Below are 15,802 nucleotides of genomic sequence, written 5' to 3' on the forward strand. Positions count from 1 at the left end.
TCTTACCCTCCGGTTTGCTGTTAACCACTGAGATTGAATCAATGAGTCAATGAACTCAAGAAACACCCAGACTGATTCTGTGACTTGGATAAAACAATTCTTGAAATATAAAGCACAAATTTTATGTCCTTGATGAGGAGCTCATTATCACTGTTCAAAAACAAAAACTCTAATTTTTTTCTTGAAGAATGTCATATGGTCTTATAACGATGTAAGGATCTGTAAATATTGACATAGGTTTATTTGTATTTTGGGGGGGAGAACTGTCCCTTTAAGTACAATCGTAAAACAACCTTGAAAGGTTAAAATGAATCTTCCACCTCTTTCCTCACTTCATAAAATTGATAAATTTGCAAATTCTAGCATACAAGCAATAATATATAAAAAATAACATTATTCAAAATGATTCAAATAAGATTGTGGTGTGTTAAAGCATCCACACCTGATCGAACAGGAGAGCATCAGTGAAATTATTTATTATAACAAACTGGGTGTTGGCTTGGTCATATTCTCCTGTTCATATCTAATCATCGGAGTCCAAATGTAAATGTTAGTAAAGCCTTGTTTGTTTGTTTTTAATCAATAGATGTTGCAGTAATGCTGCAGGTTGCTATCTGGGATCGGTGTGTTGTTGATAGAACTTAGGCTTGTCAACCGCTAGCAGCTAAAAGACAGGACGTTCCTAAATACTGACAGCGCTTTGACTTACTATTCTTAAACACACCACAGCCTATTAATACCGCAAAACCTCTATCTTTCCTCGTCCGAGAAGTCTTTACGGGATCAATGCATCTTTTACCTTTCTGGATGTCTTATTGAAGCCTTGCTTCTTCGGTCCTACCACCAGCTTTACTGCACTTCAGTGTCGGCCATGTCGTGTGCTGACTGACAGTCTCGGCAGCCAAACAGATGAAAAAGAATTAGATGACGTACAAAAGCCGGAGGGCGGGGCGCCGCAAGGGCCAATCACAGGCTGGGATTTACACACATGGAGCACGACGTTTACTAAAATGAAAATTGATCAAACAGTGTAAATTTCGTTTTAACGCATATACTTTGATATACAAATAAGTATATATTTTTTTAACTTACCTATATGGTGAGTTGACGCATAATTTATATGTATAGTTACAGTTCTAACTGGCGACTGGTCAGGATTTTCCTTTTTTAATTACATTATTAGGTTTCTTTAAATGATCATGATGTTTGACAAATTAATTCTTAAAAGTACAAGTATTCAATATAGTTTCACAATTAATACGAGGTCATAAAATAGCATGAGTAAAATTATAAAAGTATTAGGTAAATACTATTTTTAAAAGTTTAATTTTATGTTGTGTTTTTTAAAGGTGGTAAATTTATAAGGGATTTGAAGATTTTATTTTATTTTTTATTTTTTTTTTGCATATATTTATAAAATAATTGACCAGGACGGAAGTGATATTAACCATACGTTTCACATTACATTTACCAGAGTTTTAAAGTCAAAGTAAAGTATACTTTTCCTTTACTAACCGAAGGTGACGCCATAATTTTATTGTAAATTAGCCTTAATAAAATAAACGTTCCAGTGTCTATTTAATGAAAATTCTGTCATCATTTACTCACCAGCATTGGACTGACAGCCTCGATCACAACTCTTTTTTTTTTCTTTCTTTCTTTTTTTCTTTTCTTTCCACATACAATAAAATTAGACTGTCATTTGAACTATACGCTATTTTTACTATAGGCATCATTGTGAAACTCAGATAATGCAAGAATACATCATATTTAAATATAATAATTACTCTCTCTCTCTCTCTCCCTCTCTCTATCTCGAGACTCTCTCTCTCTCTCTCTCTCTCTCTCTATCTCTCTCTCTCTCTCTCTCTCTCTCTCTCTCTCTCTGCTATAACCAGTAGAGGTCGCTCGTTTGTCAAGTAACTCCTGGGAATAAACTTCCGGGTTGTACCGAACATCGGGTTATTTTTTTGTGTCTTTCTAGTCGAGTAACAAAGTCTACATCATAACAGGTCTACGAGGGCCTCATCAGCACCAGTAAAATCAAAGAGTGATTTAAAGACTGATATTGCCCTTTCATAAAATCGCATACATTTATGGACGAGGCTTCATTCCCAGTAGCCGGTGTTGTGATTGCTGTCGTGTCCAGTTTTATCAATGGATCCACGTTTGTACTACAGAAGAAGGGGATACTGCGAGCCCGCAAGTCAGGTATTTCACATAAAAGGACAATTATCCCCATATTTTGTCCGAATGCAAATATATTTATTTATTTATTTATTAAAAAATGATGCTGTATGTTGTTACAGGTGGGTCTTACCTGGCTGACTGTGTGTGGTGGTGTGGTACACTTGCAAGTGAGTCTTTCCTCTACTACTACAACAACAACTAAATTGTTAGTAATTGTCGTTTAAAAGTGTGTATTGATGCCTTATTTATAGTGATCGTCGGACAAATAGGAAATTTTCTTGCATACAATGTTGCCCCCGCAGTTGTGGTCACTCCCCTTGGAGCCCTTGGTGTCCTATTTGGGTGAATTTCTTTGTTATATTTTATTCAAGGCATTCTACTCTAATTTAAATGGATTTGATGCAGTGGTCTGAACAATTTCAAAATAATTATTAAAGCAACAACAACAACATTTGAGATTTAGGTCACTTTTGGTTTAGCATATCAAGGCACCTTTACTGTGGAATGGAATGATTTATGTGATTTTGTTTATTCATTATTAATCAGGGCCGTTCTGGCATCCTGGCTTCTTCAGGAACATCTCGATCTCATAGGGAAACTTGGCTGCACTTTGTGCTGTTGTGGTTCAGTTGTACTCATCATTCACTCGCCCAAGAGTGAGAATGTCACATCAAGAGCCGAACTGGAGGAGAGACTAATGGACCCAGGTATGGAAAACATGTCTGGTGAAGCCGTAATCCATCTATTCTCAGTGGTAGCCCAGTGGTTAAATGGATGCAAAGTCCAAAAGAAGATATTTTAAAGAATATTGTTATACCAAACAGTTTCAAGTTCACATTGACTATTATTTTATGGACCAAAAATACAATTAAAGTCCGTGGAAAACAACATTACCAACATTACATTATTTAAAATATCTTATTTCGTGCTTTGCTGGAATCATACAGGTTTAAAATGATACAAGTATTTGTAAATCATAATAAAATTTTAATTTTGGGTCAACTATCCCTATAGGAATTAGGACTGATAACCTAACACTCACAAGTTATGGAAATCAACCATTATTGTACTTTTGTGTAACACATTTTTTTCGAAAGGGTCTAGTCTATATATATATATATATATATATATATACACAGTTGTGGCCAAAAGTTTTCAGAATTACATAAATATTGGAAATTGGAAAAGTTGCTGCTTAAGTTTTTATAATAGCAATTTGCATATACTCCAGAATGTTATGAAAAGTGATCAGATGAATTGCATAGTCCTTCTTTGCCATGAAAATTAACTTAATCCCAAAAAACCCTTTCCACTGCATTTCATTGCTGTCATTAAAGGACCTGCTGAGATCATTTCAGTAATCGTCTTGTTAACTCAGGTGAGAATGTTGACGAGCACAAGGCTGGAGATCATTATGTCGGGCTGATTGGGTTAGAATGGCAGACTTGACATGTTAAAAGGAGGGTGATGCTTGCAATCATTGTTCTTCCATTGTTAACCATGGTGACCTGCAAAGAAACGCGTGCAGCCATCATTGCGTTGCATAAAAATGGCTTTACAGGCAAGGATATTGTGGCTACTAAGATTGCACCTAAATCAACAATTTATAGGATCATCAAGAACTTCAAGGAAAGAGGTTCAATTCTTGTAAAGAAGGCTTCAGGGCGTCCAAGAAAGTCCAGCAAGCGCCAGGATCGTCTCCTAAAGAGGATTCAGCTGCGGGATCGGAGTGCCACCAGTGCAGGGCTTGCTCAGGAATGGCAGCAGGCAGGTGTGAGCACATCTGCACGCACAGTGAGGCGAAGACTTTTGGAAGATGGCCTGGTGTCAAGAAGGGCAGCAAAGAAGCAACTTCTCTTCCAAAAAAAACATCAAGGACAGATTGATCTTCTGCAGAAAGTATAGTGAATGGACTGCTGAGGACTGGGGCAAAGTCATATTCTCCAATGAAGCCCCTTTCCAATTGTTTGGGGCATCTGGAAAAAGGCCTGTCCGGAGAAGAAAAGGTGAGCGCTACCATCAGTCCTGTGTCATGCCAACAGTAGCGCATCCTGACACCATTCATGTGTGGGGTTGCTTCTCATCCAAGGAAGTGGGCTCACTCACAATTCTGCCCAAAAACACAGCCATGAATAAAGAATGGTACCAAAACACCCTCCAACAGCAACTTCTTCCAACAATCCAACAACAGTTTGGTGAAGAACAATGCATTTTCCAGCACGATGGAGCACCGTGCCATAAGGCAAAAGTGATAACTAAGTGGCTCGGGGACCAGAATGTTGAAATTTTGGGTCCATGGCCTGGAAACTCCCCAGATCTTAATCCCATTGAGAACTCGTGGTCAATCCTCAAGAGGCGGGTGGACAAACAAAAACTCACTAATTCTGACAAACTCCAAGAAGTGATTATGAAAGAATGGGTTGCTATCAGTCAGGATTTGGCCCAGAAGTTGATTGAGAGCCTGCCCAGTCGAATTGCAGAGGTCCTGAAAAAGAAGGGCCAACACTGCAAATACTGACTCTTTGCATAAATGTCATGTAATTGTCGATAAAAGCCTTTCAAATGCATGAAGTGCTTGTAATTATATTTCAGTGCATCACAGAAACTACTGAAACAAAGATCTAAAAGCAGTTTAGCAGCAAACTTTTTGAAAACGAATATTTATGTAATTCTCAAACCTTTTGGCCACGACTGTATATGAGCATCTGCAGCTCTTTTTCTGATCTGTTTTTCTAGTTTTTATCAAGTCAAGTCAATTTTTTACAATACAGATTATGTCAAATAAGTTTCACAATAATACACAGGAAATAATAAATTATGGAAACTCAACTATGGAGACAGTTCAGATTCTGCTGTAAAGCAGCTCTAAATGACAGCAGTGTCATTGTTCAGATCAAATCAATAAAAATATAGCAGTAATAATTTGGTATCGCAATGATCCTGAACAAAAGACGACACCATTAAAGCTCCATTTATTTTGTCTGAAATCTCTTAGTGCTGCTTCATAATCATGTGTGGTGGAATATCCTTAACTCACTCTCAGAAATTACCAAAAACAAACATTGTCAAGCATCGTTTCTGATCTTTCTATTCATGTTTCAGTGTTCCTGGTCTACATCTCAGTGGTGGTCCTATTACTGATCATACTGATCGGGCGGTTTTCTCCAGCTCACGGAAAATCCAACATTATGGTGTACGTGGGCATTTGTTCTCTCCTCGGGAGCTTCACTGTGCCCAGCAGCAAAGGTCTGGGACTGGCTGCTCAGGAGGCCTTCAGTGGAACATCTACAAGTGATAGCAGAGCACTTTACCTCTTCCTGGGGTTGCTGGGAATTCTTTTAGTCAGCATTATGATCCAGTTCACCTTTATCAACAAAGCCTTGGAGTGCTTCAGCTCTAACATGTTTGAGGCCATTTACTATGTGACGTTCACCTCTTGTGTCATTCTGGCTTCTGCTATTCTCTTCAGGGAATGGACAGCACTTGGCATTGTGGACTGTTTTGGTATCCTGTGTGGTTTCATCACCGTATCTGTGGGTGTTGCCTTATTGCGCATCTCTCAAGAAGCTACATTTTCTTGGAGCCAAACCCGAGCTAAAAAGGACTAACTCATGAGTATTTTTTTCTACAATAACTGACAGTTTCACAAACATTGATTGGATATTATGTATTAATATTAATTAACCATTGCAGAGCCAAATAAGAGGTCCTTTAACATTTTACTGTATATACTAAATTATATTTTTTAAAAAATATTGAATTTTAATAATGTTTTGAATCAGTATTAACTCTATAAATTATTGATTGACTTTAATGATATGAATTTTTTTGTATAAATGTAAATGAAATAAAGTAGTTAATTGCTTACTCTAATTTATATTAACCTCGGTTTGTGTGTGTGTGCAGCCATGGATAAATTATTTTATTTATATCTTGAATGAATATATATATATATATATATATAATTTTTGTTTTTTTTTATCACCTGGTTAATATATAAAAAAGGTAGGAATTAAAACCAAGATAACCCAATTTTCTTAGCGTAAACCCCTGCTCAGAGCCTGACTCCACCCACTCACAATATTTGAAAAATGCTGAAAAGTGGGCAGATCACAGCGGAGATAGAGGGGACGAACCTAGGGTGGGGCTGAGTGAGTGCGGCGTGATCCTGAGACTCGCAGTGACGGATTGATTGACAGCTGCTGTCAGAGACGCTAAAATGGAGAGTGATTGTAATGACGCAAGTAGCTTTGCAACAGAGCGATCATTTGAAGTAGAGGACTTTTCTCCCCCACTTTCACCTGAAGTGGAGGGTGTCGAGGTGTCTGTTCATATCAATTTGAGCCGCTGGCTCAAACTGCGCTCTTAACTCCCTCACCGCGTCACTTTTCAGCACGAGCTGTGTGGAGAAGCCCATTTCCACCTCCATTGCGTTGGAGAAGCAATCCCGTGTAAAATGCAGTTTGCACACTCGAGCTCTAGGCGGGAACTCACGGTCTTCCAGGCCAAGTGCATGCAACCACTGGCTCCTAATTTTAAAGTCTGCTGGAAAACTATGCAGTCCAGCAGTGCTGTCGCAACCAGCAACACACCTCCGTACCATCCTGACCACTGTACTAAATGCAGATAAATCTACGCCAACTTGAAGATCTAAATAACTATATAATTGCTATGCTAAATAGATGCTATAATAGTCTATCCTGGTCGTTACCAATACTCGCAATTCCAGCTCCTGAATCCTGACTCACTACAGTGATTTTGATGGTTTTATACTGCCATGGGCGTGGTAGCTCGTACCTAAGGGGCGTGGTGAGCTGGAAACTGCTTACGTCACCTGCCACCGCTTACGTCACTTGCCACCGCAACATCCAATAGGAAAAATCAACTGCAGTAGCCACCGTTCAACCTGAAGAGGGCAGCCCTCACACGTTTTTACACCATATATTATAGAATTAAAACACTTTATACTCAAATGTCAAAAAAGTTACTCGAATCAATGAACAGCACTAATAAAGCCCCATTCTTATAGATCATTAACTAAAAAAAGTTGGTTTAGGGTTTAGTTACTCTTTAATCGATTTGATCGTTTGATACACAATGCGAATGTTTCAACCGTTTTAGTGTCAAGAGTGATTCCTGGTCACTGCACCGGAGTCCACGTTTATCTGTGGACATCTACACCACCTAGCTCAACATTAAGCAATTTTAATCTGATATTAGATGAGGAGGGGACCTTTTTGTAGATTTATTATATTTATTACTAAAAAAAAAATCATACTGATGATCAAAACGCACTTACATTAGGTTACAATGTTTAAACGCGTGAAAGGAAGACATTAACAAAGATGTAAGACGACAAAAGACCAATCAAAAGAGAGATTTATTATTATTATTTTTTTATTTTATTAAGCAATACAAACATTAAAACAACAAAAGAGAGAATGCTTCCTCGTTCTTATACTGATTCTGACTCATTTCGGCTCTTTCGAACAATTCAGTGATTCTTTGACGTCATGTCGTAATTACGCCATCATGTCCCAGGCAACTGGCGTAGCATATGAATCGGTTAATTTAGACATAATTTTGAACCTAAATATATTATATGCAATTACATGGAACAATATGTAATATTCAATGTAATATTCATAAAAAGTTAATATTTCGAACATACTTCCAGATCGTTTTATTGTCTTTTTTATATTCTGATTGTACCCCATCAGTCAAATCCTCAATTCACTTCAAATGGTCTTAGTAATCAGTTCTGATCATTAAAAGGTGGACAGCTCCGAATAAGTTAGAGAGAAGAGAATCATAGAGAATCACTCGGACGGATCCAGAATTAGTATTTTATGATTAATATTTTACTGTTGCCAATTTTCACATTCATCGTATTAAAGTAAGTCATCAAAAGCCTATTTTCATTGTTAACTCCAAAACTCTTAAGATAGTAAACATGTCATACGTTTTTTATTTATTTTGATCCAGTATATTGTTTCCATAGATTGTTTCGAGATATGTATATTTTTTTTACCTTGGCAATAAAAAAAAAATGATTCAGTCGAATATATGGAAGAATTGTTCAGACTGTTTGGTGAGCCGATTGATTCATTTAAAAGATTTGAATCAAAAGAATGAATCTTTCACGAATCGGACATCATTACAGTGAGTGTATTCAGGTGGACGTACATGGGTTCGCGTCAAGCCGTCAACATCGCGTCTGAATTACATGGTCGCGAGAAAATGTGAAAGTTAAAACCGTGAAATCTCTGTGACCGGACACGATGTCGAGCTGATCACAGCAATACAACTAGGTACTGTGAACGACTTCCTAACCTCCGTCAGCCACGCGCGTGTTTGCTGTGAAATATGGAGCTAATTGGCTAGGCTATCCGGCTGGGTTTGGCTGTATGAGTAAGGTAATTGTCATCATGTCAAGAATATGTCGCGACAACAAAACGTGAACTCCTATTAGATAACTTGTTTATACTCGAGTAAAATGGACATGGGATGTTGTTCTTAATTATACTGTAAAGTTTGCTGGATCAGCTGTATGCTCGTGTCTCGCTCCTTAAAGTGCTAGTTCACCCAAAATAATAATTCTGTCATTATTCACTCACCCTTTACGTTGAGCCAAACCTAAATGCTTAACTTCCGTGCACACGCACACAGAAATGCACAATGACAATCTCAGTCACCACCATTCAAATTCGTTGTACGGATTAGACGAAAGTCACGGAGGTTTTGAACAAAGTGAGCCTTTGTCACTAGGTCGAACCTTATTGATATATGCTGATAGTATTTATCTCATGTCATCATACGTAACTAGTAGGACTTCGAGCCAGAGTGTTAAATGGTGTCATTTCCTGTAGTGCTGATGATGTCACTTATTGTGCATCACACACGCATTATCATTCTTCATTCTCCCTCAGAGCAGTGTGTGTTGTCATGAATGTAACCTCAGATCGTTTGAGCTGCAATGTGTGTAGTGTTTCACATGAAAATGGTATGATAACTTTATTTTCCCCTCCACTGACTAGGAACTCACTGGCACTTAATTTCAAGATTATGGTTTGTATTTTTCTCTCTTGCCAGGTTTTGCAGTTGGCCGAGACTGCTCCTCTGGAATCAATCTTCGTTGCACATATGTCAATGTGACGAGAGAAGAAACTCTACTGACGGCATTATGGGTCAAGACCGAGGAAAGTACGATTTCTATATAGGCCTCGCTTTGGCTATAAGTTCCAGTATATTTATTGGCGGTAGTTTCATCTTAAAGAAAAAGGGACTCCTTCGACTGGCCAGAAAGGGCTCTATGCGGGCAGGTATGTTACTTTTTGTAAGCTTTTGATCTTGTGGTGTCTGAAAAACATATACCGCTGTGTCAGAGATGTTTAACTGGTATGGGTGGGAAAATGATTGAGATGTTTTGTTCAGACACACCTGTTCTGTATCCGTCATTGTTTAAACTTAAAGGTGCAGCACTGTACAGATTACTTGCTGCACACTTTTTATGAATCATTAATTCTGTTACCATGTCACTGACTTCTCCAGAGTAAGATATTTAACCCTGTATGAACTCGTGTCATTTAAAGTAAGTTTTACTGTTAAAAAAGAAAACTATAACTAACTGCTTTTCGCTTGAATAAAGTGAGAAGTCGGTTTTATTCATTCCAGTTTTGTGATAACATTATTTGATTGTCAAACATAAGCAATACAACACTTTTTAAGCCTTTTTGACTTATTTAAATCTTTCAATTTGATTTCAGTTATTTTGCTAATAAGTATTTATAAATGAAAATAAAAAATGTGTGTTGTAGTTGGCTTTCAAATTGTTAACATAATTTTCTTGGATGTATAGAAAATGGCCCATCGTGGAATACATATTTAGTGCATAGACTAAGTTATTATGTGTAATGATATTTTGTTTTCATGTAAAAATGAAATTCTCTTTCAGTTAACCAGGTTTTAAAATAACCCCTTTTTTTCATTTGAATAAATATTTCATCTATTAGAGATAATATAGTTGATTTTGTTGTAAACTTACACTACCATTCCTAAGTTTGCCGTCACTTTTTTTTTTTTAAAGAAATTAATACTTTTATTCAGTAAGAATGCATTAAATTGATTAAAATTGACAGTGAAGACTTTAAATGTTACAAAATATTTCTAATTGAAATAAGTGATAAATATTAAAAGAATCCTGAAAAAATTATCACAACTGTTTTTCAGCATTGATAATGATTAATGATGATAATGCGTATCGGGATTCGGGATATTAGAATGATTTCTGAAGGATCATGTGACACTGAAGATGCTGAAAATTCAGCTTTGCCATCGGGGAATAAATTACATTTAAAAAAATTTTTTTTAGAAAAGTTATTTTTATTTGTTCTAATGTTTTACAGTATTACCGTTTTACTGTGTTTTTGATCAAGTAATTTCAGCCTTTGTGAGCGCAAGAAACTGTCAAAAACATTACAAAATCATATTGACAACATTTTGAACTGAAGTGTATTTCATAATGTGGCCTGTAGAGCTTAAGGAAAATACTGATCCTCTATTTAGCACTGATACAAAGTTCAGTGTTGCCAAACTGTGAGGTCTTTTACCTTTAACCTTGTTGTAGCCATTTAGTTATTTAACTGTTGACATTTACAATCATTTCTGAGAGATTATAATGTTTGTACCAAGTAGTCATCAATGAGTTCTTCAATGGCCGATGCAGATGTTGACATGTAGAGAGCAGGGTGGCCGATACCTGATAGGCAGTGCAATTTAATTATTGCAAAAATGTCATACACAATATTGCTGACAGTAAATATATTGTTGAATAATGTTGAAACATGAATCATTCTGCTTTCCAGGCCAAGGAGGTCACGCATACTTAAAAGAATGGCTTTGGTGGGCTGGCTTGTTATCAAGTGAGTGACATAGATTAACCAACTAAGTTTCATCTTAAAGATGTTCATGTACAATATACATTTATCATGTTTGTGGCTCAGCTTCTTGGAAGTAACTACTTGGATTCTTTCTGCTTTGACAGTGGGGGCCGGCGAAGCTGCCAATTTCGCTGCATACGCCTTTGCTCCCGCCACCCTCGTCACTCCTCTTGGGGCTCTCAGTGTGCTGGTCAGGTCTGTAAACCTTTGGGGAATTTCTCAGAATTATAAAAACCTGTTTATTGTTAACTTGCAAATCAGTTTTAATGATACAGGAGGTGGATAGTATTATAGAAATGCAGCGTTGCGTGGGAGGATGTTACTCTCTTGGACTCATAACTATTGTGATTTATGTTGATCGTAAGCTATTTTCAACATTTAGAGGGGTTTGTCTGTGATTTTATTGCTGCCTATGCTTTTCTCCCACCACCCCTGTAAATATCTCTGGCGTTTTTTTGGTCAAAAACAAGGTCAAATACACATTTCTGAGTTTACAAGAAGAAATTGATTCAAAATTAACCATTTAAACTGTTTTGGCCACTGCCGAACACTGTACTGTAACTGTTGCACTTCGCTGTAATTTGCAGGCATATATATTAATGAATTGCTGGTATTTACAAGAACTGCTCTGCCACAGTGAGCGGGAGCTGTTAAAGGTGCTGTGTGTAGGATTGACACCGAGTGGTTGAACTAGGTATTGCAGTCCAAATTCAAAATATCGGAGAGGGGTTTTTTCACCCGGCCCCTCCTCTTCAGACCTGATTCACACGCAAGTTTTCAGATTGATAAAACCAACAGGAACGAGTAAGTTTCAGTCTCCGATGTCATGCCCATGGACTGTTGGCTAAACGTCTGATGCATATGGGACACAAGTGGAAACACTTCAACAGTGGCAAAGTCATCATTGGTTTCATTGAATTCTGCAGGATTTCCGCGAGATGTGTGTCGTGTTCTTTAAGGTAAAAAATGTTAGCCTGAATGCACTGTAAGTCGCTTTGGATAAAAGCGTCTACTAAAGGCATAAAAATAATTTAACGTTCCGCCTGGAAGCAAAGATGCCGCCAAACCCCCTCATGGAAGAAAAAAGCCATAGTGTTTACAACTGTGACGACGAGCGCTTATCAGGATCAACTAAACGCTGGGTTTTCAAAAGTATGTGAAATATTTAAAGTTTGCGGCATATAATCTTTAAAATAATTGAGTTTCACACACCGGTCTGTTATTGTGGCAACATTTGCACGCCCTGAAACGTGCCGCTAAACGAAACGAACTGTGATTGGTTGTTGGACATGTTGGTCAAACGGCCTCATGGGTGGGCCTTGGCCAAAGAAAGCTGCAATGAATTCCAGACCTTCAGTCTGAAGGTCTTGCTATGTGAGACTAGCAATGAGTGCACTTGACGAGGAATGAAATTAAATATGCTGTGTTTTCCGCCAACTGGCAACCCGGGGTGCTGAAATCCAATTGCCATAACTCGCAGTGGGCGGGTTTCACAAAGCAAAACAGAGACCGACATTCTGGCCCGGAACGCACATTTTCAAAGGAGAATAACTGACTGTAGAAGCATTGTTTTTCAGATAAACAAGTATGTTAACTTGACATGTTTCTTAAAAATCTGCAAACGTATAATGATATTTTTATGCTCAAGTAGAGTCAAAAACTTACATACAGCACCTTTAAGAACAGAAATAAGAAGACGTATACATTTTAAATGAGTCATTATTATGGCAGCAACAGATATGCAATAAATACAATTGTAAAATATTTATCATATAAAATTATATACATAACCATATCACATAATTACATACAACTATAGCTCATCTAGTTCCCCATAATTCCCCACAGGAGATTGAAATAATCAAATAATAAACAGTATATTATTAAATATGCTTGTTATAATAACAATAAATTTATATGACATTTTATTACAGCAGACAATCATGTGAGTGGCCCCGGGTTCATAGGATCTCAGAACTCAGAACTTCTTCACTGTGAATAAATAGCCATCCGAATCCATGAGTTTTATCACTGAGGTGCCACGTAAATGTATTTTTAGAAATAATCACCTTCCTAATAGAGTTATAGTTGTGGTTTCCTTTTTGTTGTTTTTAAACCAAGTACAATCTTTACTTTACAAAAGTGTTGCTTTTTTTTTTAATGCTCAATGCCAAAGTGTTAAAGGTATTAACTTCTCGAAAGGACAAAAACAAGCTACATCATTCACAAACTTCTAAAGGGGCCTTGAGATGACTCCATGGTTTAAGACCAAACCAACATTTAAAAAAAATAATATATATATAAAATAGTATTATTACTTAAGGGTGAGTAAATTAAGACAATGTTTATTTTTGGGTGAACTATACCTTAAAAGTTGGTCAAGTTTTATGCATGCCTGTTTTTGCAGTGCGGTACTGTCCTCGTACTTCCTGACAGAGAGGCTGAACCTGCATGGGAAGCTTGGCTGTCTGCTCAGTATCCTGGGCTCCACTACCATGGTGATACATGCGCCTAAAGAGGAGGAGATCGACAGCCTGGAAGACATGTCCAAAAAACTGGTTGATCCAGGTAAACCACGACATGTAAAGACAATGAAGGCCCTCCTGGAATGTGTATAACTTGTTTTTGCTCAGCAGTGTTGCGGAGTAATTCCACTATTCAAACATGCATTATTGTGGTCTTGATAAGACTACACAGGTTGCAGGTACACAATCATTCAAAAGTTTGAGGTCAGTAAGAATTTTTGGTTACTCTTGATTTGAAGTTGTCATTGGTATACATTTAAGAACGGAGTAATGTAAATTAACAACATTCAACTACTATTGCTTTAGGATTAGTTTTAGCTGCATGCAGTTGTGCATAATTCATTCACAAATCATAAAAAAAAAAAAACTGATTTGGTTCTTCTCAATCTTGAAAACAGTTGTGCTACTTAATATTTTTATTGAAACGGACATCAGTTTGTTTGTTTTTTAAGATTCTTTAATGCATAAAGAATTGCATTTAATAGGACTTTTTTTTGTAACGATGTAAAATCACTTTTTGATCAATTTAATGAATCCATGCAGAATATATGTATTCATTTCTTTTTACTGACCACACATTTTGAATGGTTGTATACATAAATATTTATATTGATACGAAAATAAAAGACTCCTTTATATAACTAATCATATTTGTTATCGGTCTCCAGGCTTCGTGGTCTTTGCGACAGCTGTCATCATCATAGCTCTCATCTTCATCTTCGTTGTAGGCCCACGCCACGGGCAGACTAACATCCTGGTCTACATCACCATCTGCTCAGTGATTGGTGCTCTGTCTGTCTCCTGTGTGAAGGGATTGGGCATCACCATTAAGGAGGCCATCGCTGGGAAGCCAGTGTTGCAAAAACCTTTGGCCTGGCTGCTGCTGCTGAGCCTGATAACTTGTGTTAGCACACAGATCAACTACCTGAACAAAGCACTGGACATCTTTAACACATCCCTGGTGACACCCATCTACTACGTGTTCTTCACCACCTCAGTGCTCTCCTGCTCAGCCATATTGTTCAAAGAATGGGAACACATGGGCACCGATGACATCATTGGCACACTGAGCGGCTTCCTTACGATTATCGTGGGCATCTTCCTGCTGCACGCCTTTAAGGACGTTAGCATTAGCTTGGCGACACTAGCTGTGTCCATCAGGAAGGACGAGAGGAATGGCCCTGTATTAAACGGCATGGCAGCTAACAGCCACTCCAGTTATGAGCTGCTACATAATGACATCATGGAGGACTTTGACGACAGAGAGGTAGGGTTGCCTTTCGACAGCGTCTCCAGAAGAAACGGCACTATGACAGTCTCTTAGGTTCAGTGAGGAACCAGTATGCAACAGTTCGTCTATGAAAATGTTTTGGCTGCTCTATGGACAATTAGCATTTTTCTTTCCTTTTCAGATAGGAGATAAACCTAAGACAATCAACTCTCAACGCAAAAAATACAAAAAGATGGACCAATCGATTGTACTAAGGGTTTCATTTAACTCATTTTTGTTTTTTTGCAACTAGACTACATGGTAGGCTTAATCTCATTCCTCATGTAGCACTGTAAATACACAACTGTACATTTTTAAGAGACTTTTGTTATATTTTATGTACACCTGTATTTACATGCACTGAGTTTCTTTCTACAAAATCGGTAGTTGTGTTGACTTTGTATTAAAGACATCCAAAGTGAAATGATGAGAAGACCTTCTCAGTTTATCATCAGCAGTGTTGTGATTATTAATCCAAATCTTCAGACATATATGTTAACTTAAACATGGATCAACATGTAACAAAAATTAAAATGTGCTCGTGAAAATTTGAGCTCCTGAACAAATAAACATTTACAGTATTGCAATTAAGGGTCCCCGAAAGCTGTTAATTTTGAGATCTGGTACAAATATGACATAAAAAAATAAAGGCTCATATGCACGATTGATCATTAAAAGATTGCGATCTCTTTAAATACATTCAAATATGTTCTTAAATGATGATGATTCCGCAATGACTATTAAACCTCTGAAATTACAATCAGATCGGAATATTTAAATCTGCTTTCGCGCATCAGCCGATTTAGACTTTTGGAGCCCTCATATTGATCAAACAATGACTATTTTTATTTTGTAAACTAGTCCTTTAACCCGTTTGA

General features: G+C 37.3%; 3 protein-coding genes across 6 annotated transcripts in view; 2 read left to right on the plus strand and 1 right to left on the minus strand.

Moving 5' to 3' along the window:
• Positions 1-912, minus strand: part of LOC132151776 (E3 ubiquitin-protein ligase HERC2-like) — a 54,119-nt gene extending 53,207 nt beyond the window's left edge. For both annotated transcript variants that reach the window (XM_059560135.1, XM_059560134.1), the window contains exon 1: positions 800-912. The gene's annotated coding sequence lies outside the window, so the exon portion shown is untranslated. The remainder of the gene's footprint in view (positions 1-799) is intronic.
• A 1,024-nt stretch (positions 913-1,936) lies between these two features.
• nipa1 (NIPA magnesium transporter 1) lies at positions 1,937-5,906 on the plus strand. Its single transcript, XM_059560141.1, has 5 exons — positions 1,937-2,211; positions 2,310-2,357; positions 2,442-2,532; positions 2,737-2,897; positions 5,293-5,906. The coding sequence occupies exons 1-5, from the start codon at positions 2,097-2,099 to the stop codon at positions 5,796-5,798; spliced, it is 921 nt and encodes a 306-aa protein (XP_059416124.1). The 5' UTR covers positions 1,937-2,096; the 3' UTR covers positions 5,799-5,906.
• LOC132151780 (magnesium transporter NIPA2-like) lies at positions 2,787-15,349 on the plus strand. 3 transcript variants are annotated; one of them, XM_059560140.1, is made up of 6 exons: positions 2,787-2,897; positions 9,283-9,512; positions 11,055-11,111; positions 11,234-11,324; positions 13,537-13,697; positions 14,323-15,349. In XM_059560140.1, the coding sequence occupies exons 2-6, from the start codon at positions 9,374-9,376 to the stop codon at positions 14,976-14,978; spliced, it is 1,104 nt and encodes a 367-aa protein (XP_059416123.1). In that variant the 5' UTR covers positions 2,787-2,897; positions 9,283-9,373; the 3' UTR covers positions 14,979-15,349. The 3 variants fall into 3 exon arrangements, with proteins under 3 accessions (XP_059416123.1, XP_059416121.1, XP_059416122.1); XM_059560138.1 differs by lacking the exon at positions 2,787-2,897 and adding an exon at positions 8,345-8,606; XM_059560139.1 differs by lacking the exon at positions 2,787-2,897 and adding an exon at positions 9,171-9,193.
• Positions 15,350-15,802: the final 453 nt, after the last annotated feature.

Source organism: Carassius carassius, chromosome 10 (assembly GCF_963082965.1).
Source record: "Carassius carassius chromosome 10, fCarCar2.1, whole genome shotgun sequence".
Taxonomy (NCBI): Eukaryota; Metazoa; Chordata; class Actinopteri; order Cypriniformes; family Cyprinidae; genus Carassius; species Carassius carassius.

Excerpts from the sequence above, each read along its gene's own strand:
- nipa1 (XM_059560141.1), top strand. The coding sequence starts at position 2,097 with ATGGACGAGGCTTCATTCCCAGTAGCCGGTGTTGTGATTGCTGTCGTG. Across the intron at positions 2,212-2,309 it reads ACTGCGAGCCCGCAAGTCAG|GTGGGTCTTACCTGGCTGAC; the intron begins GTATTTCACATA and ends ATGTTGTTACAG. Across the intron at positions 2,533-2,736 it reads GCCCTTGGTGTCCTATTTGG|GGCCGTTCTGGCATCCTGGC; the intron begins GTGAATTTCTTT and ends ATTATTAATCAG.
- LOC132151780 (XM_059560140.1), top strand. The coding sequence starts at position 9,374 with ATGGGTCAAGACCGAGGAAAGTACGATTTCTATATAGGCCTCGCTTTG. Across the intron at positions 9,513-11,054 it reads AAAGGGCTCTATGCGGGCAG|GCCAAGGAGGTCACGCATAC; the intron begins GTATGTTACTTT and ends TCTGCTTTCCAG. Across the intron at positions 11,112-11,233 it reads GTGGGCTGGCTTGTTATCAA|TGGGGGCCGGCGAAGCTGCC; the intron begins GTGAGTGACATA and ends CTGCTTTGACAG.